General features: G+C 48.1%; 2 protein-coding genes across 4 annotated transcripts in view; one reads left to right on the top strand and one right to left on the bottom strand.

Annotated features, from left to right (window-relative positions):
* The first annotated feature begins 4,693 nt into the window (after positions 1 to 4,693).
* On the top strand, positions 4,694 to 10,022 carry Slc51a (solute carrier family 51 subunit alpha). The gene is made up of 8 exons (XM_036204088.1): positions 4,694 to 4,724; positions 5,369 to 5,523; positions 6,397 to 6,470; positions 7,023 to 7,181; positions 8,007 to 8,118; positions 8,360 to 8,506; positions 9,319 to 9,424; positions 9,886 to 10,022. Exons 1-8 carry the CDS (start codon positions 4,694 to 4,696, stop codon positions 10,020 to 10,022), a joined length of 921 nt encoding a protein of 306 aa, XP_036059981.1.
* Positions 10,023 to 10,682: 660 nt separating this feature from the next.
* The window catches only part of Pcyt1a (phosphate cytidylyltransferase 1, choline, alpha), a 40,387-nt gene continuing 23,409 nt past the window's right edge, over positions 10,683 to 27,660 (bottom strand). For all 3 annotated transcript variants that reach the window (XM_036203585.1, XM_036203586.1, XM_036203587.1), the window contains exons 4-9: positions 22,830 to 22,946; positions 21,782 to 21,933; positions 18,896 to 18,974; positions 18,226 to 18,368; positions 15,470 to 15,658; positions 10,683 to 14,375 (exon numbers count right to left, since the gene is read on the bottom strand). In XM_036203585.1, the coding sequence (XP_036059478.1) occupies positions 14,169 to 14,375; positions 15,470 to 15,658; positions 18,226 to 18,368; positions 18,896 to 18,974; positions 21,782 to 21,933; positions 22,830 to 22,946 (887 nt within the window). In that variant the 3' untranslated portion in view covers positions 10,683 to 14,168. The remainder of the gene's footprint in view (positions 14,376 to 15,469; positions 15,659 to 18,225; positions 18,369 to 18,895; positions 18,975 to 21,781; positions 21,934 to 22,829; positions 22,947 to 27,660) is intronic.

Below are 27,660 nucleotides of genomic sequence, written 5' to 3'. Positions count from 1 at the left end.
TTGTCCGTCCAATGTCGACTGCTTTGGAAAGTGTTAGGCATCGGATGCAGCTGAGCCCTCGCCTTCTGCCTCCAAACTGCTGGGAACTAAGTGGCCTGGGTGCCTCCAGGAGGGAAATGATCAAGCCAGTTTTATCTCGTCTCCTACACCATAATTAACCATTTCGGAAATGTGGGGCTCCCGGTGGCTTCTTCCAAAATAGGCGCCTCCTAAGCAAGGGGATGCTGTCATGTGCAGTGGGCAGCTGATGCGGCCAGGTCCTGGGGCTAAGGATAGCTCTGTTTCAGATGCTCTGAGACAGAGTATTAGCAACTGCAGGTGTCCAGAGATGCCTGCTGCATTCTGTGGTTAGCGCCAGCAGGTGGCTGCCGCAGCTAGCAGCTAGCAGCTAGCTCCAAACACCTCAGATTTAGAGAGTGCAGCTGGTGGACAGAAGTCACCTTACACCAGAGGTCCTCAGCCCAGGAGGTACTTGGCATGTCTGCAGACAGTCTGAGTGGCCACGCTGGAGGTTGCCTGCCCTTAGTATCTAATGGGTAGGTTTTAAGGAGGCCACTATATCACCTGCAAGGTACATTACAACTCTCCACAATACAGTCCCCCACAGTACAGCCCCCCCCACAGTACAGCCTCCTACAGTACAGACCCCCCACAGTACAGACTCCCCCATAGTACAGACCCCCACAGTACAGACCCCCACAGTACAGACCCCCCACAGTACAGACCCCCACAGTAGACCCCACAGTACAGCCTCCCACAGTACAGATCCCCCCACAGTACAGACTCCCCACAATACAGACCCCACAGTACAGACCCCCACAGTAGACCCCACAGTACAGCCTCCCACAATACAGACCCCCACAGTACAGACCCTACAGTATAGCCTTCCACAGTACAGACCCCCCACAATACAGACCCCCACAGCACAGCCCCTCACAGTACAACCCTCCACAGGAATCAAAGTGTCACTATTACTCAGCCTCTGAAACGTTGCCTCACACAACACACTAATTCTCATACCTCCTGGCTACCATGTGAGCAGGTAGAGGATTTAGAAACAAGTTTTGGAAACAAGGATTTGGAAACAGGTTGACACTCTGAGTCTCATAGTCAAGTAGGCTGCCTGGTGAGGCCGGAGCAGGAGGATTTGGGGAGGTGCAGAGTGGGGGTGGTGGTAGAATGGACCAGTGGGCTCCCCGCACTGGGAAGCTACACACATCTGGCAAGGTTGGTTACTAGAGGAGGAGACTGGGGCAGTGAGAGGGCTGGGCAGGTGCAGTGGGGCCTGAATAGGGTTAATCCTGAAGGTTGTACTTTATCCTCAAGATGGAGCCACAGGTGAGGGCTGTAAGCTTGGGCAGGGCTGGATGGAGTGGGCAGGACCTTTAATCAGTAATCAGAATGACCTGGGGAAAGAGCCTTGGGAGAAGCAAGGATAAAACCAAGAGGTTGTTGACCTCGTCAAGTAGGCAAGAACGGAGGCTGAACCTGGGCAGCAGGAAGGAAGGAAATGGGAAATACAGCTGACACAAGGCAGGAGCCCTGGTAAATATTTAGACGGGAGAGTGATCCTGAGCAGTGACGATGACCCACAGGAGACTCGGAGAGGAAGGGGGGTGTGGGGACACTCCGTCCAGCTTCTTTGTTTCTTAAGAGGTTAAAAGGGCTATTCTAGAATTATAACAGCGTTTTTGTTTTTGTTTTTAAGCTGAGGATCGAACCCAGGGCCTTGCACTTGCTAGGCAAGCGCTCTATCACTGAGCTAAATCCCCAGCCTACTATAATAGCTTTTAATGACCAGGTTTTTTAGAGTTTGTGATACAATTCCGTTATAACCTTTAATTTTGTTTTGTTTTGGTTTGGTTTTTTTGAGACAGGGTTTCTCTGTGTAGCTTTGCGCCTTTCCTGGAACTCACTCTGTAGACCAGGCTGGCCTCGAACTCACAGAGATCCACCTGGCTCTGCCTCCCGAGTGCTGGGATTACAGGCGTGTGCCACCACCGCCAGGCTAATTTTGTTTTAAATTAAGCTGACCTAAACATTTTATCTAAAAAAGCCAGGATGGTTTGGAGAAGGGGCGAAAAGGGAGGCTGCCTTGCCGGTGATGAAGGCTGTTAGGCTTGTGGCTGTTGAAGCAATGATATCACAATGGTAAAGGGCCTGGAGGAGAAAAACAGCAAAGCGTCAGGTCCAGAGGCATGAGGGGTCCACACAGAAGGATGCTGTAGGACATGGGAGTCCACACAAGTTGATGCTGTGGGACACGGGGGTCCACACAGGAGGATGCTGTGGGACACGGGGGTCCACACAGGAGGATGCTGTGGGACACGGGGGTCCACACAGGAGGATGCTGTGGGACACGGGGGTCCACACAGGAGGATGCTGTGGGACACGGGGGTCCACACAGGAGGATGCTGTGGGACACGGGGGTCCACACAGGAGGATGCTGTGGGACACGGGGGTCCACACAGGAGGATGCTGTGGGACACGGGGGTCCACACAGGAGGATGCTGTGGGACACGGGGGTCCACACAGGAGGATGCTGTGGGACACGGGGGTCCACACAGGAGGATGCTGTGGGACACGGGGGTCCACACAGGAGGATGCTGTGGGACACGGGGGTCCACACAGGAGGATGCTGTGGGACACGGGGGTCCACACAGGAGGATGCTGTGGGACACGGGGGTCCACACAGGAGGATGCTGTGGGACACGGGGGTCCACACAGGAGGATGCTGTGGGACACGGGGGTCCACACAGGAGGATGCTGTAGGACAGGCTCTAGGAAGATGTGCAGAGCAGCTGCCTATCCCCAAGGAAATAAATACACAGGAAAGTAACTTTAACTCGGGCAGATTAAGGACATAAACATAAAATGAAAACTTATTTAATTTAAAAAAGTAGAAATTGGGTTGGGGATTTAGCTCAGTGGTAGAGCGCTTGCCTAGCAAGCACAAGGCCCTGAGTTCAATCCTCAGCTCAAAAAAAGAAAAAGTAGAAATTGTCTTTATGATTAGAAATAGCAAATAATTTTTCAAAATTCAAGAAAGGGCCAGTGAGATGGCTCAGTGGGTGAGCCTAAACTTCCCCTCTCCTCCATCCCAGGAGTTCTAATTCCAGGCATATGCCAGAGAAAGTCTCCTATCTATCTAGGAGACACACCCAAGGGTGCTAATTGTAACATCAGCTTCTCATGTTGAAAGCAGAAAAAGTCATAGAAATAAGGTGGGGCAAGAAGCACTCAGAGAGAGGCAGAGGCAGAGGCAGGCGGATCTGTGTGAGTTCAAGGCCAGCCTGGGCTACAGAGTGAGCTCCAGGAAAGGCACAAGCTACACAGAGAAACCCTGTCTTGAAAAACAAAAACAAACAAACAAAAAAAGGGTTGGGGATTTAGCTCAGTGGTAGAGATCTCGCCTAGCAAGCCCAAGGCCCTGGGTTCGATCCTCAGCTCAAGAAAAAAAAAAGCATTTAGAGTTTGTAGAAGGCCATTTGCACAAACTATTTATTGCAATTGCATATATTTATTTTGTTGTGCTTATTTATTTATTATTAGTCTCTTGAGACAGGGTCTTGCTGTGTAGTCCTGGCTGTTCTAGAACTCTCTCTGTAGACTAGGCCTATCTTGTACTCACAGAGATCCACCTGCCTCTACCTCCTGAGTACTGGGATTAAAGGCGTGTGCCACCACTGCCCTGCTTAGCTTGCATTCTTAGAGAAGCCACGCCCACCAGTCCAGGGGTGGGGTGGTGGGGGCCACTACAATGGGCTGGGTCCTTCCACCATCCATCACTAATTAAGAAAATGCCCTAAAGGGCTGACCACAGGCCAATCTTTTCTTTTTTTTTAATTTTCAATTCTTTTTTTTTTAAAGATTTATTTATTTATTTATTATTTATACAATGTTTTGCCTGCATGTGTGCTAGCAGTCCAGAAGAGGGCACCAGATCTTGTTACAGATGGTTGTAAGCTACCATATGGTTGCTGGGAATTGAACTCAGGACCTTTGGAAGAACAGCCAGTGCTCTTAACCTCTGAGCCACCTCTCCAGCCCCACAGTCCAATCTTTTATGGAGGAACTTTCCTCAATTGACATCCCTCCTCTCTGATGACTCCAGTTTGTGTCAAGTTGAATAGCAAGCATGCTTAAAGAGCAGTTACTGTTACTTTGGCAACAGAGCAGAGAACAGCCTTGGAGGTAACATGAAAGTACAGAAAGATGTAAAGAACCTCACTGAGCTGGGCAGGCCTCATCATGCAGGCTGCCGGGGCATGGGGACTGAAGTCTCAACACAAACAGAGAACACAGGCCCAGGAGCCAGCCACGCAGAGGTCAGGAAGAAAGGCAGAAGCCAAAGAGAAAGTCCTCGGGAGCAGAAACAGCTCAGCGTGGCTGCTGGAAGGGTGGGAGTGTGGCAGTGAAACCTTCAGCCCGAAACACAGAGAAGAACTGAGATGACAGGGTTTTTAATTAGTGTGGTATAATTATGCACATGGATGGAGTACGGTGCAGTATTTCAACAAGCATATACAAAGTACACTGATCAAATCAGGGTGGCTAACTTCTCCAGCTCCGTGTCTTTCCGTTTGGAACCTCCAAGCTCCAATGTGTGTCTCATTCCATTTAGAAAAACTCTCTTGAGTCTGGAGAATGCAGGGTGTGGAGATCCCAGTCCAGAGGCCAGGGAGAAGCCGGGATGGGCTTCTGGGAGATTTCCAAGAAGGGAGGTGACAGGGTGTGAGCTTTGGTGTGCTCGCGTGAGCATACCATCATTGCACACCATATGCTATGTCAGAATATGCACAGCTATAGCACCCTTTAAATGGAAATTTTTTTAAATTTCAGGGGTCAGTCACTTGCCACATAATCATTAAGGGCCTGAGTTCAGATCCCCAGCACTGGCATGAAAAGCATAGTGAGGTGCATATGTACACCCCAGCACTAGGGAGGCAGAGGTGGATGGGTCCCTAGAGCTCGCTGCCCAGCAAGTCCAGTCAAATTGGTGAGTTCCAGGTTCAGTGAGAAATCCTGCTCAAAAAAAACAAGGCAGAGGACTGATGGGATGGAGCACACCTTTAATCCCAAGCATTTGAGAGCCAGGGGCAGAAGAATCTCTGTGAGCTCAAGTCTAGTCTTCTCCATATATCAAGTTCCAGTTCCAGGCTAGCCAGGGCTCGCAGTGAAACTCTCTCTTAAAACACACACACACACACACACACACACACGCACACGCACACGCACACGCACACGCACACGCACACACACACACACACACACACACACACACACACACACACTCTTTATTCAGTAGGCATTACTGGAACAGCATCTGCCCTTCAATTCATTGCTGTCGACTCCCCTTCTCCTTTAGAATTGGGCACGTTGGAAATCACCCTCACCATCATCTTGACCTTTCTTACCATGGGCTCAGTTGCCATCTTCGTAGAGGATGCTATTTATCTGTACAAGAACACCCTTTGCTCCATCAAGAAGAGGACCCTGATCTGGAGTAGCTCTGCACCTACGGTGAGGATGCTGGCACTGGCCCTTCAGAGGCAATGGGGATGGGGTGGGCTGCCCAGACAGTTCTCCTAAACTCATTTGCTCCAGCGCAGAGCTGCCCGCCAGCACCATGTAGCACAGAGATGTGAACTGTTTGCAAGGCCAACTGCCAGCAGGGTAAAGTACTCTATTGCAAAGGGCGACATACAGTGACCCACTCCTTTTCCCTTCAGCATGGCACTGCTGTCAAAGCAGGCCACCTTCCAATACATAGGCATTTGTGTCCACAGGGCCATACTCAGTGTTGCCCTCCTTCTGTGGGCTTGTTTTTTTCGTTTGTTCCCCTTGTGTATACCGAACACTCAACCACTGAGCCACAGCTCCAGCAACTGTAAGCCTTTTAAAACTTATTTATGCAGCCATTGCACAGGACCTGGATTTAATTTATTCAGTTATTTTCCAGTTGCAATTTTTGTTTATTTTAAAAATGGATTATTATTATTATTATTATTATTATTATTATTATTATTGTGTGTGCATGCACATGATGGGGGAGCATGCCTGCCACAGCTCATGTGTAGAGGTCAGAAGACAAATTTGTGGAGTTGGTTCTCTTGTTCCACTCTTACGTGGGTTCTGGGGATTGAACTCAAGTTACCAGGCTTTCGTGAGCAGCACCTTTACATCTCACTGGTCCTTGTTTCTACTTTCGTGGGTTCTGGGTACGGAGCCCAGGGCCCTATGCATGCTCTACCACTGACCCAGGCGCAGCAGCTAGCCAGTGGAAGGACCAGTGCCTCAAGCACACAGGTCTGGCTTCTCGGAGTCCCAGCTACAAAAAGGTGGACTGGTCCTGCTCACCCCGCCCTAACCTGCAGCCTGTTCTTCTGCAAGCAGGTGGTGTCTGTGTTCTGCTGCTTTGGTCTCTGGATTCCTCGTGCCCTCACACTCGTGGAAATGGCCATAACGTCGTGAGTGTCTGGCCCCGCCCTCACCACTGGGGATGAGCACCCCTCTACAGTCCTTTTCTGACTCCCAAGCCTCCAAAGTCCTTGTCTTTAAGCCCCATTGATATGAATCCAGCTCTTGCCAACCTGTGCTAATGGGATACCCTTGAACTTCGGCTTGTGCTCAGGGGATGCCTTCTTGGGGCACACTCTTCAGTTACTGTTTTTCCCAGAGGCTCCAAATGCTCCCTTCCCAGTCATCTGGACCCAGTCACCTCTCCTGTTCCTCGAGTTATGCATCTAAAATGCCAGCCCCAGCCAAGCAGCAGTGACACACACCGTTAATCCCAACATGTGGGAGGCAGAGGCAGGCAGATCTCTGAGTACAGAGTTAGTTCCAGAACAGCCCCGGCTACACAGAGAAACCCTGTCTTGAAAGACCAACTAAAATGCCAGGCCCTTGTCCCTTTCCCTCAGCGAGCCCCACCTCTCCCAGCAATCTATATCTCTTGAGCAGCAAAGGGGTGCTCTGTGGTGCTCCACCCATGTACTTGCAATCTGGCTTCTCTCCCCCAGGTTTTACGCCATAGTCTTTTATCTGCTGATGCTGGTCATGGTGGAAGGCTTTGGTGGGAAGGATGCAGTTCTGAGGACACTGAAGGACACACCAATGAGGGTGCACACGGGGCCCTGCTGCTGCTGCTGCCCCTGCTGCCCACCCCTCATACTTACCAGGTAAGGCAGGGGAGGTATCCCACAGGGACAAGTGAGCACAAGGCTCTGTAACCCCAGTTCAAGGCTCTTGAAATTAAGCTTGTATGGGACAAAGCCAATGATAAAGGTAGATATCCCACAGCCAGGAACCCCCACATGAGAACCTGCCCCCCACCCCACCCCAGAAAGAGAACAGAAAGAATTCTTTTTCAATATGCATTAGTGTTTTGGCATGGGTTTCAGGTCCACTGGAACTGGAGTTACAGTTGTGACTGCCATGTGGGTGCTGGGAATTGAACCCGAGTTATCTGGAAAAGCAGTCAGTGCTGTTAACCACTGAGACATCTCTCCAGCCCCAGAGGAAGAAGTCTTATGCTTCAGCTCATTGTCTTGCTTACTCACTTACTTTATTTTTTTGAGACATGGTTTCTCTATGTAGCCCTGGCTGTCCTAGAACTCACTCTGTAAACCAGGCTGACCTTAAACTCACAGAGATCCTCCTGCCTCTGCCTTCCGAGTGCAGGGATTAAAAGTGTTTTCTATCATGCCTAGCTCCCACTGCAGTGGAAAAGAGAAAACGGTAGTTTGGGTGCTTGCTTGCCCCCTGCCCACTTTGAGTAATGAACTTGAATAGTCAACACTTTGAGCTCCTACTCAAAGGCACCATCAGAGGCAAGTACGAGGCAAGGATTCCCAGTGCTCACAACCTACTCTCTACTGTGCCTTCACCCATGAGACATGCCATGATGTCAGCCCAGCCTTAGTCCAGGAGCTCAGTGGAGGGGGTAGGCTCCTTTAGGGTGGGTGATTCATGGGTCCATGTTCTTCACTCTTTTCCTCCTTTAGGAAGAAGCTTCAGCTGCTGATGTTGGGCGCTTTCCAGTATGCCTTCTTCAAGATAATGCTGAACATAGTGGGGCTGTTTCTCATCCCTGATGGCATCTTTGACCCATCAGACGTAAGCCAAGAGGAGGCAGTAAAGTCTAAGACTCATTGATCTTTGGGTTCTAGAACTAACATCTGAGCACCAGCAACACACAGGGCCAAGGGCAGGGTGGCCACAGGAGAGTAATAGCCGAGAGAATCCTGTGGGGAGATGAAGTCCAGGCTTGGGGGCTTTTGTATCACCTTTGTCCACATGGAAGAGGAGAAACAAAAAAAGGGTTTGTCCTCCTGATTGCTTCCTGGTCTGCCACCAGATTTCTGAGAAGAGCACGGCTCTGTGGATCAACACTTTTCTCGGCGTGTCCACACTGTTCGCTCTCTGGTCCCTGGCCATCCTTTTCCGCCAAGCCAAGCTGCACCTGGGTGAACAGAATATGGGATCCAAGTTTGCTCTCTTCCAGGTAACTCCACCCCAGAAATGGTGTTGGACAACACATAACGGGTTAGGACTAACAGAATGGACCCAAGCCGGGCGGTGGTGGCACACGCCTTTAATCCCAGCACTAGGGAGGCAGAGCCAAGTGGATCTCTGTGAGTTCAAGGCCAGCCTGGGCTACCAAGTGAGCTCCAGGAAAAGGCGCAAAGCTACACAGGGAAACCCTGTCTCAAAAAACAAAACACAAACAAAACAAAAAAACAGAGTGGACCCCAATAGTCTTAACCTTTGGGTTTCCTGGGAGATTTGGAACATTATCTCCACGCCCCCCTTCCAGTTGATCTCTTATTTGATTTTCTGTGCCACAAAATACCAACCGGACTTAAAACAACAGAAATGTATTGTTGCACAGATCGAGAACCTGGAAACCCCAAATCAAAATGGAGGCAGAGCTGTAATCTCTCTGGAAGCTGCCTGGGAGACCCCGGCTTGCCATTTCCTCTCTGGGATTGGCCCGCAGTCTGTTGTTGTCCTTCCTTGGCCTTTTGCTGTATCAACCCAGCCTCTGCCCCATCACCACATGACCTTGTCCACCCGTCTGGATGACACTGAGTGTCTGATGGTGGCCATGAGAGAAAGATAGGCTGATTTTTTTTTTTTCATGAGCAAGCCTAGTGAGTGAGGTGCAATCATGATTAGAATTTGCCTGAAGACGAAAACTACACCAGTTTTCAATATAGTTTTAAGTCTCGGCCCTCCATTAACTGCAGAGACTGGTCTGCACTGGCCTCAGGACCTGGGGTGTGTCAACCCTACCCTGTCTCTTCTATGCCACAGATTCTTGTTATCCTGACTGCCCTGCAGCCCTCCATTTTCTCCGTCTTGGCTAGTTGCGGACAGATTGCTTGCTCACCTCCCTTCTCTTCTAAAATCAGGTCCCAAGGTAAGCACTTAGGGCTCCTTTCCATGATGCGGGCCAGACTGGGAGTGGAGCAGGGGAGACAGGACCTCGGGACAGAAGTGAGCCAGCCTGGTGTCTGCTCAGAATGTTCAGGAAGAATCCAAGAAAGCAGGCAGAGGCTCGGAGGACCCCTCCCTCTCTGATCATAGACAACTGCAATGTCCCCAGCTTGAGGCCAGTCCTAATGATCAAACCAGGAGGCCAGGGGTTCAGTCCTCAACTTGGGGCAAGAATGGGTATGGTTAGGAAGCAGACTTCGGAGAAAACGCACACACTGGCCTTAGATGAGACGTCAGAGCCGAGTTTTGGCTACCATTAGTCTGCCATGCTCCACACAGCAGTTTGGATCCCTAGGTCCTGGTTCAGAGGTAAACTGTGGTGTCTCTCAGCTGGCTTGTCTCTAATGCAGTATAACCTCTGTCATGTTCCGCTCCACACTGCAGTGATGAACTGCCACATGCTCATAGTGGAGACCTTCCTAATGACGGTGTTGACACGGATGTACTATCGAAGGAAAGATGACAAGGTTGGGTACGAGACTTGTTCAGCACCAGACCTGGACTTGAAACTCAAAGCCTGAGGCCAGTAGCTTGGACTATGGAAAAGATACTGTCCTTCTCGGAAGAGCATGAGATTTCTCCTGTCCCTTGACCTTAACCAGCGGTTAAGGCTCCCACTGGCAGCGCAGGCTGGCAGCTTCCATATGACTATAGGCATGAAGGTAAAGTGCAGAAGGCAGAACTCCTCTGGGTTTCGCTCAGGGAAGGCATTTGAAGTTTTGTAACAAACAGGGCAAAGGCTGAGATTCTGCACAAGGCACACTCCTTCTGTGGGTGCCACTGTTGGTCACCCTGAGCTTTTGCACAGCAGAATAAAGGGGAGAAGAGTACGTGGTTTATGTATGGTTTATCTGACATAAGAACAGGAGTAGACCTTAGCTGGGCAAAACAGCACCGGTCTTGCTTCCCACAGAAGCCCAGGTTCTGCTGTACAAGCCGTTCTTTCCTTGGGTATACCAGTTGGCCATGGGAGGTCTGGGGTCCCTTTGGGCCAGCTTTTTGAGTGTTCCCTAAGAAGCTGCAAATGGAACTGCTCATTAATATCGCCATGAAGCTTGATCTTGAGGACAGAAATCAGGATGCAAATTCAAAGGAACTGAGAATATAAATAAAAAAAAAAAAACCCAATACTTAAGACATTAACACATAATCTGCCTGGTCAAAACTACAGCAAACAGAAACACCAGGCAAAACCAAGTGGCCTTTATTTGGCTAAATGACAAAAGCCAAAATACCTGGACAGATTATCAGACAGGAACGTGACACACTGACCTCTGAGCAAACTCCCCATGGACTCACACTGGCGATAGGCTCGGGTGAGATCTCCCAACAGAGTCTGCTGTTCAGCAGAACACCTAAGCAATCAATTCTGTTTACAACAGGTAGTTCCTCCAAGGCGGTGGAAGATGCTCACTTCAAACCAGGTAGAACCCAACCTGGCCACCCAAATGTTAATACTGCCATGTCTGTTCTCCACCCCAGTCTCAGACTGACAAATTCTGGCAGACAGACTACATTTCTTTTTTCTTTTAGGAGAATTAACCTTTAATAGTATTTAAGTCCAAGGACATGTTATACTTATTTATTCTGAAAAATAGAAGCTAGGGACCATTCTTTATCCCATGATAATCTATTCTGTGAGAGAAAACAATCATTGTTATGACTTTGAAAAATACAACCTTTAAAAATACTTATATTGGTAAGCTTAAAAAAAATACCATTAGTTTTAAAAACGTTAAGGAAGCTTTCTTTGAACCCCTGTGTGGGTTCAATTTCGGCACATGGATGCTGACAGAAATCTAGAAGCTATGGCTTTAGGGGATTAAACCAAAGCAGGGAAACAGAACTGATTTGAGAAAGGATCGAAAAGTTGATAAAGAACAGATCTCAAAGACGACAGGCTCCAGAATGTGGATTACGTGAGTGAACATGGGCTGGGGACAGTGACAAAGCACTGGGACGAGCCACCGTGGAGGATTGTCCTAGACAACTGGCCAGATGTGCGGCCACAGTGAGAGGAGCTACAGTGCTGGAGGTCTCTCTGTTCCTCCTCCTTGGGATCTTCAACCTTCTCAACTCTTGAGTCCCTTCCTCAAGTCTGCAAAGGGTCTTTGGCTTAGCTCTCCCGAGCTGCAGGCACCAGCAACCCATTTCTGCTTTATGTGGCAACCTCTATTCTCCAGTCTCCAGCCTAGTCTATGAAAAGAGCAATGTGCCTGTCCAGCCCCCGTCCAGATTAGCAGATTAGCTGCTATCCTGGCCTCTCCTCTGCACCAGCTAGAAGACTCCTGTCTGCAGGCACTTCCTACGACAGAGGCTGAGAGGCCAAACAACTCGCCATCCGACCCTTCCATGCGGCTTGCTTTCTTATCCGGCCTCAGGGAGAGCTCCACAGCTGAGGCCGCACGGGGAAGAGGTGCGGATCACAGTCAGACACAACATCCAATGCCTAACCACACTTGACTAGGTACAAGCGGCCGGCAGTGCAGCATCCCAACAGCACCTTTTTCTAGCACCTGGGAGCACACTGACCCTCAAGTACCTAACATGCTGCCACACCCTAGATGCTTTTGCTCGTGTCTAGGTTATCTGAGCCTATGAGGGTTAGGAGCCAGGAAAGGGGGAGGGGCATTCTGAGAACACGAGCATAGGCTGGTCCTGGCTACGGCACACCTCTCGTCAGCCTAGAGGCTCTGATGTTTGAGCCCCTTTCCATTCCCACAGTAGCTCGGGTGACATGCACTGTGGGAACAAGCAGGTGAATGTTAGTCGTGATGTCATCACTTTTGTATACGCGGGAGAATAAGGCAGAGAGAGACGGATCGCCAAATTGAAGACCAAAGTAGGAAAGTCAGAATGAGCTATGCAGCGCTACATAACATGAGAAAACACTCATTTCAACAGGTTTGAGAAGGGATTCCAGGCCAAGGCCATGTGGATCAGATCTGACAGTGAAAACAGCACTGTGTGAGGAGTTAGGAATGGAGCTTCCCCAGGCCATCGGGACACCAAAGTGTGCCTCTCTGACCCCCTCCTCTGCTCTGCCTGCCTGGGAGAGAGTTGAGGAGCCTAGGTAGGCCTGCCATGCAGGCATGTCGTGGTGCGAGCCTCAGACCCTCAGGCAGCAACAGAGCTTCCACCAGAAAGTGTCTGCAGAGGGCTATGAAATGCTCACAGTCCTAACGGAGGTACAAGGAAAAAGAAAATGTGGTTTTCTTTGCTGAAAACACTAGAGCTCCACCCCCACAAGGGGTATTTATGAGTGACAACAAGTAGGTCCTGGAATAAACAATTTTGCCCTGAACTCCACGGCAGGATAACTGACAGTGAGACACTTGCTGGGCCATGTAGCTGAGATGAGAGGCAAGGGGACCGAAAGCATCAGCTCATCCTCCACAGCAAGTGTCGAGAATCAGCATCCTTTGATCTGAAATTCCAGTTCTGTTTCCTCTCGGAGTCACAGTGGAAGCCTAACCCCCACACAGGTGGGTCAGGGGCACCAACCTCCATGTTAGGAGTTTAGCCCATGCCTTCTGGAGGGGCAGTGGAGGAAGTCCCTGCCAGGTGCAGCTCTTAGAGGATAAAGAGCCTCTGTGAGCCACTGATTTGACCCAAGAGCATTGTTAAGAGGGGCAGAGGTCAATAAGAGTGTTTTAGAGATCAAAGTATTTTCTGATGCTTTTGTCTGTGTGCTCGGTGAAAAATCTAAGTGTTAAATACAGCAGTAAGCAACATGGGTTAATGGGTCGAGTTCAAACTGGAAACGTACAAAGCATCCTTTGTATCAAGCCAGGCACGGTGCTGAAATGGCAGCTGCAGGGTGAGGGATGTATTCCCAACAGGAACTCGACCACAACTGCCCTTGCACTGGACTGAGTCCACCCCACTGTCCTCTGCAATCCCAGCAGCCCTCAGTGTTCCTTCCTTTACAGGTACGTTGCAGGAAAGAGATTGACAAGAGCTCCCAAATAGCTGGGCAAGAGAATTTTCTGAACACGGGACGCTCTGTGGTTTGCTTCCGTCCCCATCAGTGTTTGCATGGACCCCACTGGGTCCAACAAGAAACTCCCCAGGGAGTAAGAAAAGTGAGGCTCAGATCCCCCTCCACAGCCATGGGACACTCGGGGGATTTGGAGCTGATGCAGGTTCTAGATACTTTAGGGAAGTAAAAGTTGCAATAGTCTCGCCACATTACACATCAGCATGGCTCTTTGTTTGAAGGATCTGGCAAGCCACTTCCTTCAGAACAGAAGGCAAGCACTAGTGTATCAGGAAGAAAGGCCTCTGGGTATTACACGCTTCCTTCTTCTGCCCACTCCTCAGGGGCAAAAAATTAGTTCTACTTACTATATTTGAAAGACTAATTTTTAAAAAATTAATAAAAATGACAATTGCCCTGTCAAGATTACATGACATAAACGGTAAAGCAAAGCTCTGGGAGGGAGGATGGATCAGAGCAGGCTTCTAAGATGTGCTCAGCCTCCGGGGTGTTGCTGGCGGAGGCTGTCCGCACAGGCAGTCTGGTTCCCCATGCCCAGGTCATCCTGCCCCTTCGTCTTTTCTTTGTAGCTGTCCTTGGGTTTAGTGTTGGGATCACAGGATGGAATTCCACCGAGAGCTTCTGGAGGTGACAGGCAGGGGGAGGGAGAGGGGACAGGGATGGGAAGTTAGTCCTCTTCATCCTCGCTGATGTCACAGGTCACAGCCTTGCGCCTAGAGAGACTGGCTGGGGAGGAAGACGGGGAAGTCTTGCCAGAGAAGGGCCATCGAAAGGAGGGGGATGGGGAGCGCTCGTGAGTAGGGCTGCTGCTGGGACTCTGCTTGGGGCTGATGGCCTGCAGCATCCGACCTTTCCCCTCCTTCAGCATGTGTTTCTGGGGAGGGAGACCAAAAGGGGGAGTTAGGAGATAGCTGTGGACCACAGGGTCACTACCAGAGCCCGGGAAACCTCACGTTATTCCCATCCCCCCTGCCATTGCTCTTTATTGCCGAGCATCAAAGCAGCAACACCCTGCCCCTGCTACGCCAAACGTGACTCAGGAGAAGGGGGGCACAACTGAAATTCTAGCAGTTTCCCGGGCACACTGGATCGCTTCTCCGAGTCCCACCTGCTTGTCAGTCAGCCTTTCCTGACTTCCATCAGAGACACTCTCCCAAGGCTACTTAGTCTGCACAGAAGTAATGCTGAGACTACCTACTTATCTTGACTGCAGTTGTCAAGGTTGATAGACAGCTGGCAGAATTACTAGGAAAATGTATGACTAGATAAGATAACTTCTTTTTGTTGTTGTTGTTGTTTTTCGAGACAGGTTTCTCTGTATAGCTTTGGAGCCTGTCCTGGAACTCACTCTGTAGACTAGGCTGGACTAGGCTGGCCTCGAACTCACAGAGATCCACCTGCCTCTGCCTCCTGAGTGCTGGGATTAAAGGAGGCTTTTTTTTTTTTTTTGAGCTGAGGACCGAACCCAGGGCTTTGCGCTTGCTAGGCAAGCACTCTACCACTGAGCTAAATCCCCAACCCTAATAACTTCTTAATTTTGATGTTCCTTTCTGCTCCAAGAGTCTATATTCCTTTCCACAGCATTGCAATTCCCTTAATTCAGTGTATATTGACTGGAGGCTGAAGCATTAGAATCACAAGCTCAAGACCTGCCTTGGGCCACATAAAGAGTTCAGGCCTAAGTGCACCCATCTTAGGGAGACACTGCCTCAAAATAATAAATAAATAAGTATGGTGTGGTGGCACACACCTTTAATCCTAGCAGTTGGGAGACAGACATCACTCTGCGTCCTGGGCCAGTCTACACTGCCAAGGCTACATAGTGAGTTCTTGTCTCAAAAACAATAAATACGTAAGTAAGGTGGAGTATGTAGCTCAGTGGGGAGTGCTCGCTGACATGTGGACTCCATCACCAGTCCAGCATCAATGGAACCCCCTCCATCCCCGTGTGGGAAGGCGGGCTCTCACCAGTGCCCCTTCTGGACCGAACATTTCCAGGAAACTGCCGATGAACTCTCGGGACTTCTCCTCCCACTTCTGGATGAGGTCGATGCTCTTTTCTTCCACCTTCTGCACAAACTCCTTCGACTTTTCTTCCACATCCCTCACTTTCTTCTTCACTTTGTCAACCCGTTCTTGCAAGTGGTATTTCTTCTCCTGGGACAGAACAAATGGTTTTGAAGACATACTACGCAAGCTGAAGACATGGGTCAGGTTACAGAGTCCTCCCTGCGCTTCCAGAGGACCTGACTTTGACTCCCAGCACCCACTCAAGATGGCTCACTGCCTCTGTGTCCAGCCCCTGAGAGCTTGGACGCCTCTGCATGCGCGTGCACCTACCCACAGACTGTTCGCGCACACACCCGTGGCTATGCACGTGTGTGTGTAGGTCAGAGGTCAACATCAGGTGTCTTTAACCACTTTTTGCCTTACTTTCCTGAGACAGGCTCGCTCCCTGAACCTGGAGCTCACCAATTCTGCTAGGCTGCCCGGCTGCCGAGTGTGTGCTGCCAGCCCTAGCTTTTCACACGGTGCTGGGGATCAGAAGGCAGGTCATTATGCGTGCAGAACAAGCACTCTGCCAACCGAGCATCTTCTCAGCCCATGTTTTAGTTCTTAGAAGTTGGGATCTGCTTGATCATCTGCAAATGGCAGACAGCTGGTCCTACCAAAGTTCCTAACATTAGTGTAAAATAACATGGTCGAAAATGCTCTCTGGAGAAGGAGTGACATTTAGTCAGATGTAAAGTACTGTACTTTCTGAGCATGGTGGCACTCGCCGGTAACCCCAGCACTCAGGAGGCCAAGACAGGCGGATCACAAGTTCTAGGCCAGCCTGGGCTGTAACTTGGAACCTTTTGTTAAAAACAAAGCAATGCAGGGCTAGAGAGATAGCTCAGGGTTAAGAGCACTGGCTGTTCTCTCAGAGGACTGGGGTTCAACACCCAGCACCCTCATGGCAGCTCACAACTGTCTGTAACTCCAGTTCCAGGGGACCTGACACCCTCACAGACACATATGCAGGCAAAACACCAATGCACATAACATAAATTGTTTTTAAAATGTAGTCTCCTAGTTTCTCTAGAAGGAAGGGAGAGGCCACAGACAGCTCAGTAACACAGCATATGTTTGGTTGCACAGGGTGAAGGAGAGGAAGAGAAAGCACTTGTTTTTGGTCTTCCCCTTTTCCTTATTGTGTTATGAACACAGGTGAGTTTGTCGTTGTATTGTCTGCATGTTGTCAGGGCACCACACATATGTAGAGCCCTCGGAGTCCAGAGAGGTCCCTGGATGCCTTGGGACCAGAGTTACAGATGACTGTGAGCTGCAACATGGGTGCTGGGAAAAGAACCGGGTCCTCAGGAAGAGCAGCCAGCGCTCTTAACCACTGAGCATCTCTCCAGCCCCTGCTTTTGTTTGTTAGACAGTCTTGCTATGCCTCTATTTGCAGTCCTCCAGTCTCAGCCTCCTAAGTGCTGGGGATAGTTATGCACCACCACATTTGGCTCACCTTTTTTGAAAAAGGACTTGCTAAATAGTCCACATGGGGAAACTGTATATAAAATAAATGCTGTGTATCATTCATTAGCCACATGGGGAAAGGTCTGTAGTTTTCATCACATTCTCAAAAGAACACCCAATTTAAAAAAACAAAAACCACCAGGCAGTGGTGGCACTCACCGTTAATCCCAGCGCATATATATATATATATAATCTTATATATATTTTTTAAAGATAGGATGTCACTGTGCAGGCCTAGTTGGCCTGGAACATACAGTGATCCACCTGCCTCTGCTTCCTGAGTGCTGGATTAAAGGTGTGCGGCGCCATATCCAGCTGTGTTTGTCTGTCCTTGGATCAATATACTGATGTTCTGATATTATTCCACCATATTAGATACTAGACCCTGCCTCTGTGCTACTCTCTGTGAAGTGCTTAGTGTTGGAGAATATTTCAAGGTGTGTTACTTTTGTTTATGTTGCATTTGTTTAACTCTGAAGTAACCTGTGCCTGTCTGAAATACCTGACGAAGAGCTGAACGACCAATAGTGAGGCAGGAGAAAGGACAGGAGGGGCTGGCAGGCAGAGAGAATAAATAGAAGGAGAAGTCTGGGAGGAAAGAAGAAGGAATGAAAGGAAGGAGGACCCAGGGGCCAGCCACCCAGCTACACAGCTAGACATGGAATAAGAAACAAAGAAAAGACATACAGGAATAGAGAAAGATAAAAACCCGAGGCCAAAGGTAGATTGGATAATTTAGTTGTTTAGAAAAGCTGGCTAGAAATAAGCCAAGCTAAGGCCAGGCATTTATAATTAAGAATAAGCCGCGTAGTGTTGGTGGCATACACCTTTAATCCTAGCACTCGGGAGGCAAAGGCAGGTGAATCTCTGTGAATTCGAAGCCAATCTGGTCTACAAAGTGAGTTCCAGGACAGGCACCAAAAGCTACACAAAGAAACCCTGTCTTGAGAAAAAAAAAAAAAAAAAAAGATAGAAAGAACAAAAAAAGAATAAGCCTCCATGTGTGACTTATTTGGGAGTTGGGTGGTGGACCCCCAAAAGACCAAAGAACAAAGAGCAAAAACAAACAACCGCAGCTTGGTGCCACATTTCCTGCAAAGGGTTGTGCATTAGCTTTGGGGAATGATAATCAGCCCAGACATCGTGGGAAGCAAGGTGTGTCTTCCAGAGGCAGGAAACTAAGAGATGAGGTTGCAACTCACGTTGATGAAGCTGACATTGAGCTCCTTGGCAGTGTAGCCCCTCTGGAGGTTCCGTCTTGCATATACATCATAGTCACGGACAATGCGGGTGATGATATCTGATGTGGAGATACCTTCTGTCCTCTGTGTCGGAGCAAACATGCCTAAGTCGAAACACAAACACACAAACACTGTGATGTCCTGGCATATCAGAAAGGGGGACCAGACAGAACCTGGGAGCAGCACGTTTCTCTATTTCTCAAAAAACCCAGACTCTCCTTTAATCCCAGCACTTGGGAGGCAGAAGCAGGTAGATCTCTGTGAGCTCAAGGCCAGCCCGGTCTACGCTGTGAGTTCTGGAACAGAAAAGAAGGCAGACTCCGTTATTAGCATAAGTGTACTCTAAAAATCATGGCACACAGGAAGACTGAATAAGGGCCTAGAAGGAAGGAGCACACATTGTCTTGATGGTAAGAATATGGAGCCTGTCCTGAATTTAAGAGACTGAAATGAGATGTGGGCAAGAACTGACAGGTGCTAGAGTGTGCTCACTCACACTGCTGTCCACAATCTGACCAGAAGCAGAATGCTAGATTCCTCAGAGTTCACATTTTCTACTGCCAAGCAAGCCATGGCTGAATCTCTGAAGTCCAAGACCCCAGAAAGTGAAGCTGGACATCAACGTACTCACCTGCTTCCTTGATGTGCTTATACACGTCATCACTCCCCGCAGAAGAATAGGGGATATCGTCATGGGCTACGAAATCAATCTGAAAAGAAGAAATCATCATCTCATCTCCAGGCTAACTGCCATTTGGAAAGACCAGTAAATACTCTTGGGCTCAGAAAAAGGGAAACTGGCAGGGAAACCTCAAAATAACCTTTTCTCTCTACCTTTTTGCTTGATTCATACATTCTACAATCTGTTCAGAAATCACCAACCTAATTACTTATGGCTTCTACAGGAAGTTTGCCAGTTTCTTCTCTGGCTATTTCTCCTGGTCTAAGAGAAGTGCTGCCAGCTGTCTGAACACCATCAGCATACTGTGGTCAGTGGAGCAGGAGAGTCTTCTAGTAAGCCAGTTAGTAGACAGAGCCTAGAAAGAAGGGGATGTTCCTGTCCTCCCGGGCCTATAGAAATGGGCCACAAAAAGGCCTCTATTGCTTAGTTAACTGTTTCTTCTCCTAGTTCCTAAGAAAAGGGGGAATTTAGAAATAGCAACTAAAGTCCTTTTACCAGAACAGATATATCTGTTCTACCGAGAAATGTAAAACCCAAAGCCACAAGTGTTTATCACTGCATTGCTATAAATACACTTCAGAAGACTCATCCATTGACTCTATCTGGATAGCCCCTTAACCTTTGCTACTGTAATATTAATCCTATCAAACCCAGCCCCAGGGGCTGCAACAGTGTTGAGCAAGATCCTCAGGACCTAAGCTAACATCTCCATCACCCATGATGGAGACAAGACAGGACAGCGAAGTAAAGGCTCAGCAGCAAGCAAACTGTGTAGTGATTTACTGCTTACAAGGAGAAAGGGAACATAGCAAGTTCTCTGGCACCCTGTCTGGGGCCAAACGTGCTGTGGAGAATAACTTTGCTCATCACCATTGGTACCACTGTTAAGTGCTGATGGAGGAAAGTTAGAGAACCACAAGAGGTCTGTCCTGGGCTGGTGAGATGGCTATGCAGGTAAAACCCCAGTTTCATCCCTGAGAGAATTGGTACCCACAGGTTGCTCTCTAACACTTGTGCGTGCCATGGCACCCATACATACACACAATAAGTAAGTAAACATCTACCCTATTCTAAATAGTTACAATAAACCTCCCTGCCTTCGGGCCTACTAAGTACTGCTTCAGAAGCATGGCGGCAGCTCTTTGTTCCTTTCTGCTTCCTGCAATGATCCACATGCCCATGTAGAGAAGTGACAATATGCACCCTGGCTTCTCAAGCTTGAGGGTCTCTCCCAATCTGAGAAATCCATCCCTTTCATGCCCACCTGTGTAGGAAGCATTCTTCAATGAGGGAGAATTCAAAGACAGTTTTGTTTTTTTTTTAAATAATAATTACTTCTTAAACAAGAGTAAGAAACACTCTTGGTCTTTGATCCCACACAATTTCTAGCCCCAAATCAAAGCTGAAAGTAAATTTAAATCAACAGAAGAGAACTTGTGCTATTTCCTAAATGCAAAGCTTTCTCTCTTTAATTCAGTTTTTGTTTGTCTTCTCTCTCTCTCTCTCTCTCTCTCTCTCTCTCTCTCTCTCTCTCTCTCACTCTCTCTCCCTTGTGCTTGCTAGGCAAGTGCTCTACCACTGAGCTAAATCCCCAACCCTTGTTTGTCTTTTTGAAAGGTTTTAATATTTTGTGTGTGCCTGGTGTCCATGGAAGTCAGAAAGTATTGGATCCTCTGGAACAGGAGTTATAGACTGTAGCACTAATCTTAAAGGTTCTTATTAATAAAAACAAACCTGGAGCCAAGTATCGGGGTCAACTGGATTAAAGGCTCTTGTTACCACGCCTGGCTATTTCCAGTGTGGCTTTGAACTCACAGAGACAGATCTCTGCCTCTGGAATGCTAGGATTAAAGGCGCGTGTGCCACCATTTTCTGGCCTCTATATCTATCTAGTGGCTGTTCTGTTCTCTGACCCCAGAAAAATTTATTAGAGTGCATAATATATTGGGGAACACATTATCACCACAACAGACAGTTGTGAGCCGTCCTGTGGTTTTGGGAACCAAACCCAGATACACCCTCCCCTGCCCCCTTTTTGTTTGCTTGTTTTTGAGACAAGGTCTTTATTATGTAGCCCAAGCTTGTGGTCTTCCTGCTTCAGGCTCTCTTGGCTTTGGAATATAAACATCTTTTTACATTAAAACAATTAAATTTATTTATTTAGTGTGTAGGGTTTTTTAAAGTTTATTTTATTTATGTATTTTTTTTAGGTGAGTGCTCTGTCTGCATGTATGCCTACATGCCACCAGAGAGCATCACATCCCATTATAGATGGTCATGAGTCACCATGTGGTTGCTGGGAATTGAACACAGGACCTCTGGAAGAGCAGCCAGTGCTCTTAACCACTGAGCCATCTCTCCAGCTCAAGTTGTTCATAAATGTGTGCATACAGGCCAGAGGACAACTTGTGGGAGTCAGTTCTCACCTTCTAGCATGTGGGTCCAGGGTTCAGATTCAGGTCATAAGACTGGGCAGCACGGACCATCTTACTAACCCAGAGAGATAAACTCCATCACTGTATGGCTAGAACTATGGATACTCTGAAGAGACTGGCATGCTATCAGGGGAGGACACCACTGTGTGGGGGAATGCCACATTCATTTAAGACAGTTCACTTAAGTCCTGTTCACAGGGTAGCCTGGATACATTAGTCAGTCTCTCTGGGCCTTGCTCTTCTTATGTAAATGAAATAATAACTGTCCCCACAAGACGGCTGTGGGAGCAGCCAGAACAGAGTGACCACAGAGGCACATGACAAACAGAAAGCCAGCCTTGCAGCTCAAGCTCCGAGGGGATGGTGGAACTAGGAGTAAGGAACATGGCCAGCTTCTTACCCGGTGCTCCGCCAGAAACTCGGGCGTCAGCGTCCAGGGCGCATTCCTCACCACCTCATCCACGTAGCGGCAGTGCTGCACCGCATCATAGCGCTCGTTCTCGTTCATCACAGTGAAGCCCTTGAAGTTGTGGGTCAGCTCGTCACTGCAGACTGGGGTCACAACCACAGCTGGACGTCAAGGCCCTCTGCGGGCGGGCGGGCCCTCCTCAGCCACCAGCCTTTCCCGACTCCTCCTTTCTGGGCCTGTAACAATGCCTGCCCCACCCCATCCACTCAGGAGAAGAATCTTCTGGATGTAGTTCAGCCTGGGTAACAATGTTTGCTAACCTAAGACCTGCAGAGCAGCATTCACTACCCTAAGGCTCACACTTTCGAAAAGAGGGTAAAATATGGTACTCAGATTTTGACTTTGAAATGAACCTGCTATGTATTTCCACCAGTGAAGTTTTTCAAAATGTTTTATTGGGGCTGGAGAGATGGCTCAGCAGCTAAGAGCTCTGGCTGCTCTTATAAAATAACCAAGCTTGGTTCCCAGCACCCACAAGGTGGCTCACAACTGTCTGTAACTCCAGTCCCAGGGGATCTAATGCCCTCTTCTGAATTCTGCGGGCACAGGCACACATGTGGTACAGAAACACACATGAAGACCGACCAACAGAACAACCTACTCATCCACACAAAATCATTTTAAAATGTTTTCTGATTTTATTTTTCTAAGGTTGGACCTGACCATCCATTTGCTTGGCAGACTTTCCTGCTTCTGTTGATTCAAAGCTGATGAGGTGGAGTCCGGAGCAAATGTTTTTAAGCAGATAACTGTAGGAGTACCACCACACTGTAGAACCTCAGCTATAAACTGCGAGATAATCCTGGCCCTCTCAGGGAACCTGCTGCTCTCTCCGGGCTGAGCTGTCGTCCCCACAGACCGTATGTGGGGCGGCTTGGACCACATGCTTCCTTTCATAAAGACTGCGCTACGTCCCACAAACGGGAGGGAGGCTGATCTTTTTCTGAACAACACCTAAACTCATCTGACGTTTTCTTACCTCCCACAATGAGATATGTATTAGGGAAAAGGTTCTTTGCTTGCATCAGAGCCCGGGCATGACCAGAGTGAAATAAGTCAAATATTCCATCCGCATAAACTCTCACAGGCCGCTCACCTGAATCCAAATAAAAGAACTCATCACAAAATGCATTTACTCAATCCCTCACACCTAACAAATGGGACGGTGGAACTGTGTGACTCCCGGTCACTTCATTCTCGGAAGTGTTCTCTGGGGCCAGGCCTGGTGACACAGACCTGCAACCCTAGCAACTCCGGAAGCTTCAGCAGGAAGATTACCAAATTCAAGGCCAGTCGGGACAATGTAGTGAGACCCTGTCTCACAATAAAGAGGCTTGGTACATAATGCAATAGTAGGGGCCTTGCTCTGTAGACCAGGCTGGCCTCAAACTCAGATATCCTCCTGCCTCTGCCTCCCAAGTGCTGGGATTAAAAGTACAAGCCAGGGTTGGGGATTTAGCTCAGTGGTAGAGTGCTTGCCTAGCAAGCACAAAGGCCCTGAGTTCGATCTTCAGCTCAAAAAAAAAAAAAAAGGACAAGCCACCACACCCAGACTAAACATGTTTTAAACTGAGAAATCATACATTGCTGATGGGAGCATAATTTCTTAAAAAGGCAATTTGGCATATTTGTGGGAGCCCACAAAAGCGTCTTAGTGAGATCTGAGCTTGCTTTACACAGCAGGGCTGCATTAGGGGATGGCTGGACCACGTGCATGGTCACCAGGTGTCTGGGATGGTCTGCACTTGGCTGTGCAGGCTCCCCACAAATCATCAAAGACAAACGGGCAAATGCCTGGCTCCTTTGGTCTGGCCATTCTCATTCTGGGAAACTATCTTTCAGGTGTGTTTTCACTGTGGCCTTGTTTGCAACACAAAGGTGTGAAGACAACATTTCATCAGACAGCTGAATCCAGGAGAAGGTGGGAGGGGACAGAGACTAAGCACTTAGATACCCACAAGAAACTGGCCATCCTGGCTGCTCTAAGGGACATCGGTGGCTGTGAGACACAGGCTAAGAGGAAGACACCCATGTTACGTTCTTTCAGTATATCATCAAGATGTATTCATTTTATAACACAGGAAATACATTTTTATTTGAATTTTTTTACTTGTATGTAGTATGTATGTGTGTCTGAGAAAGAAACAGAACGATCCCATACAAGAATGCCATGGTGTAGAGAACAGAGGACACCCTGCAGGAGGCATTGTGTAGGCTCTGGGGACCGAACGCAGGTTGTCAGGCTTGGCAGCAAGCTCCTTTCCCACTGAGCCATTTTGCTGGTCCAAAATTTTGGAATAAAGTGAAACATATCAATATACTGAAAAATAATAGAATGGGCATTTTTCTTTTGGTGCTAAGAATTAAACCCAGGAATTCCTGTACCTGCTTTATCACTGAGTTACATCTTTGTCCTATGATATATTTAATACTATAGGATATATATTAATATTGTCCTATAATAGAAGAGTTAGCTCAAGTGGTCAACCAGCTTCCTCCCTCTTTAAGCTTAAATTCATTCATCTATAGGACAAAGTAAAATAAAACATGAGTTGTACAATCAGCTGGGCGGTGGTACGCCTTTAACCCCAGCACTGGGTGTGAGTTCCAGGACAGCCAGGACTGCACAGAGAAACCTGTCTTAAACTAAAGGCTAGATGGACTGTAAATGCACGGACACATTACGGTACAGCAGGGCAAAGTGAGGGCAGTCTGGCCGAGGAATCATACTGTCTGGGAGTGGAAAAGCAGGCTGTTACTGAAGGAAGCTCTTGGCCAGCACAGTAAAATATCACTGAACCTTTTCCCAACCAGCCCACCCCTACATGTGTCCCATTACCTCTGCAGCGCCCTTCCCAGCTATGACAATTCAGTGTCCAGAGACCTCACATCCAGCCTTTGGTAACACAGGCTGGTATATTAACCAAGTGGCCAGAAGGGGCCACTGTTGCACAGGTCTTGGGAGAAGCAAACATCAGAAATTCTTTACCCAAATAATCCACACCCAGATCGGTAACCGCCTCAGATTACTAAGAGCAACCTCCTGTCACCCTCTGGGTTATAAATAAGGCGGCTGTATTATTCTTCTAAGAAAGCTAAACCAGGCTTCAGTTCCCTGTCGAACATCAGTCATGGACACCCCTGCCTTTTCTCCATGCCTCCTTTCTTCCTCTGCGTTAACACACTGCTGGCTTCACTGTCTCCCAGGAGGTGCCCGGAGGTGAGCTGACCTGTTCTGTCCTAACCACCTCTGACTACAGACTTCTGTTCTAGATCGCACAGCCTCCCTGCTAAGCTCCCTTAAGTTTCCCAGTGAAAACCCAGGGAGAGGACCAGGAGGAAGCACTTCTGTGTCAGTTTTTGATTAGAACCCCGACCTGGCACCAGAGGCTTTCTTGTCTTACTCCTTGTCCTGCAGACACAAATATATCCGTATCTAATACAAGACAAGTGTTAGCAAGACGAAGATGCAAGAGAAGAGCAAGAAGTCAAACCAGTTGGCCAGCTTCACAGGAGAATTTCTACTGTTTCTTACACCCCAAACCTAGGCGAGAGGCCTCCGAGGCTAAGAGTACTTGCTGCTCTCTCAGAAGACCTAGGATTGGTTCCTAGCACCTATGTGGCAACTTAAAACCACCTGTAACTCCAGGTCTCAGGGATCCCATGCCCTCTTCTGGCTTTCTCTGACACCAGGCATATACATGGTGGACATACATGCATGCAGGCAAGACACTCATACACATAAAAATAAAAATAAATTAATAAAAAATAAGGTGCAGTGATTTCATCCAAAGCCTCCATTGCTTAGCGCCAGTGCCCATAAAGATCATCTGACTGTGGACAGGGCCAAGGCCAGCAGACCTGGGTTTGGGCTCCACTTGCAGCACTGGCTGCCCCTCACTGTAGGCTGGCCTCGCTGATGAGTTTCTAATGACTGACTGCTTTCTTAATGCCCCCTACACACAATAAAGAAGATAATCTCAAGCACAATTTAGAAATCATACTCTAGTTAGGTGGTGCTAGCACACGCCTTCAATCCCAGCACTCCGCAGATGGAGACGGGGGAATCTCTGTAAGTTCAAGGCCAGCCTCCTCTACAGAATGAGTTCCAGAACAGACAGAACTACACAGAAATTACCTGTCCCAAAAAAAATTATTGTTTCCTAAAATTTTTAAATAATTGAGACCAAGCCAGGCGGTGGTGGCACACGCATGTAATCCCAGCACTCGGGAGGCAGAGGCAAGTGGATTTCTGTGAGTTCAAGGCCAGCCTGGTCTACAGAGAGAGTTCCAGGACAGGCTCCAAAGCTACAGAGAAACCCTGTCCTGAAAAACCAATAAATAAATAAATAGATAGATAGATAGATAGAAAAATAAATAAATAAATAAATAATTGAGACCATCAGTGTTTATTTATTATAAGATTCAAAACCTGGAAAACTATAACACATTTTTTTTCCTGTTAGCTCTAAACACTGACCTCAAGGTCTCAGGCATGCTAAGCCCATGTTCTTCCTCTGTGCTACACTCTCTGCACACTAGTACATATATGTTCAGTGTTTTAATGTACCACAAATTGGGTAACTGTGAACAGATCGGAGGAAGGGATGAATTCTGAATGTGTGTCATTATGTAATGCATAAAAAGTTGTTGACTACAACAGGTTCTACTACCATGTGTGAATGTGAAACATGAACCATCTGTTGGCATTTTGAAATTTGACCTCCAGGCTAGCGAGATGATGGCTCAGTGGATAAAGGTACTTGCCTGCTTACTTGAGTTCAATCCCCAAGACTTACGGTAGAAGGAGCAAACCAGCTGCTGAAAGTTGTCCCTGACCTCAGCGTGTATACTGTGGCATGCACCCCATAGGCATACACACAAAGTAGGCAGATAAATGTAACTTTAAAAGTTTAAGAGGCCACATAGTGACAGTCTGTCCCAACAAATAAAGAAACAAATTAATTAAGTTCACTTCCTGAATCAGAAAGGTTGTGGTCAACATGAGCCATATCTAAATATTTTTTTGCAGAAAAAATATTCTCAAGAACTAGATTGTTGTTTTAGGAATCTAGGAATAATAATAATTTACACAGCCAGAGTACAGCCAAGGGGTCTTGGGGTCCCCTAGTCATCGTGACATTCATTGTCCAGCACCATTTTTAGTCCTATTTTATGGCTCTTTTACTAGGAAAACAAACATAAACAGTTAAGTGATCACAGTGCACACCTTCAATCCCACACTCGGGAGGCAGAGGCAGATGGATCTCTGTGAGTTCAAGGCCAGCCTGGGCTACCATGGGAGTTCCAGGACAGCCAGGGCTACATGAAGAGATTCTGTCTAAAACAACCAAACAAACAAAAAACAGAAGCAATCACATCCAGGAGAGGTGGTGCCTTTATCCCAGTGCTGGGGTAGGGGTGGAGGGGCAGAGGCAGAGGGTCCCTGTGAGTATCCCAGTGCTGGGGTTGGGGTGGAGGGGCAGAGGCAGAGGGTTCCTGTGAGTTCCAGGCTAACCAGGAAAAAGGATGAGGAGTAAGATTCATAACCACACTGTCCACATGAAGATGTGTAACGGCCTCCTACTCTCTGTACTCGCCTAGGGCTAAGTTCAGCCCTGTATTTGCAGAGTAGACACAACACTTATCAGAACTGAAAAGGGAGTAGAAAACAGGGAAAAGAGAATGGGGAATTTATAGACAAGAAAAAAGAATGGCAGCCTATAGAGCAGTATTTACGATAAATGGTTATGAGGTGTTTCGTTTGTTTGTATGGGTGGGTGGTTTATTTTGATTTTTTATTGCCTTGT

This window comes from Onychomys torridus, chromosome 12 (assembly GCF_903995425.1).
Source record: "Onychomys torridus chromosome 12, mOncTor1.1, whole genome shotgun sequence".
Lineage (NCBI taxonomy): Eukaryota > Metazoa > Chordata > Mammalia > Rodentia > Cricetidae > Onychomys > Onychomys torridus.
This window is presented reverse-complemented; position numbering and strand designations above follow the sequence as displayed.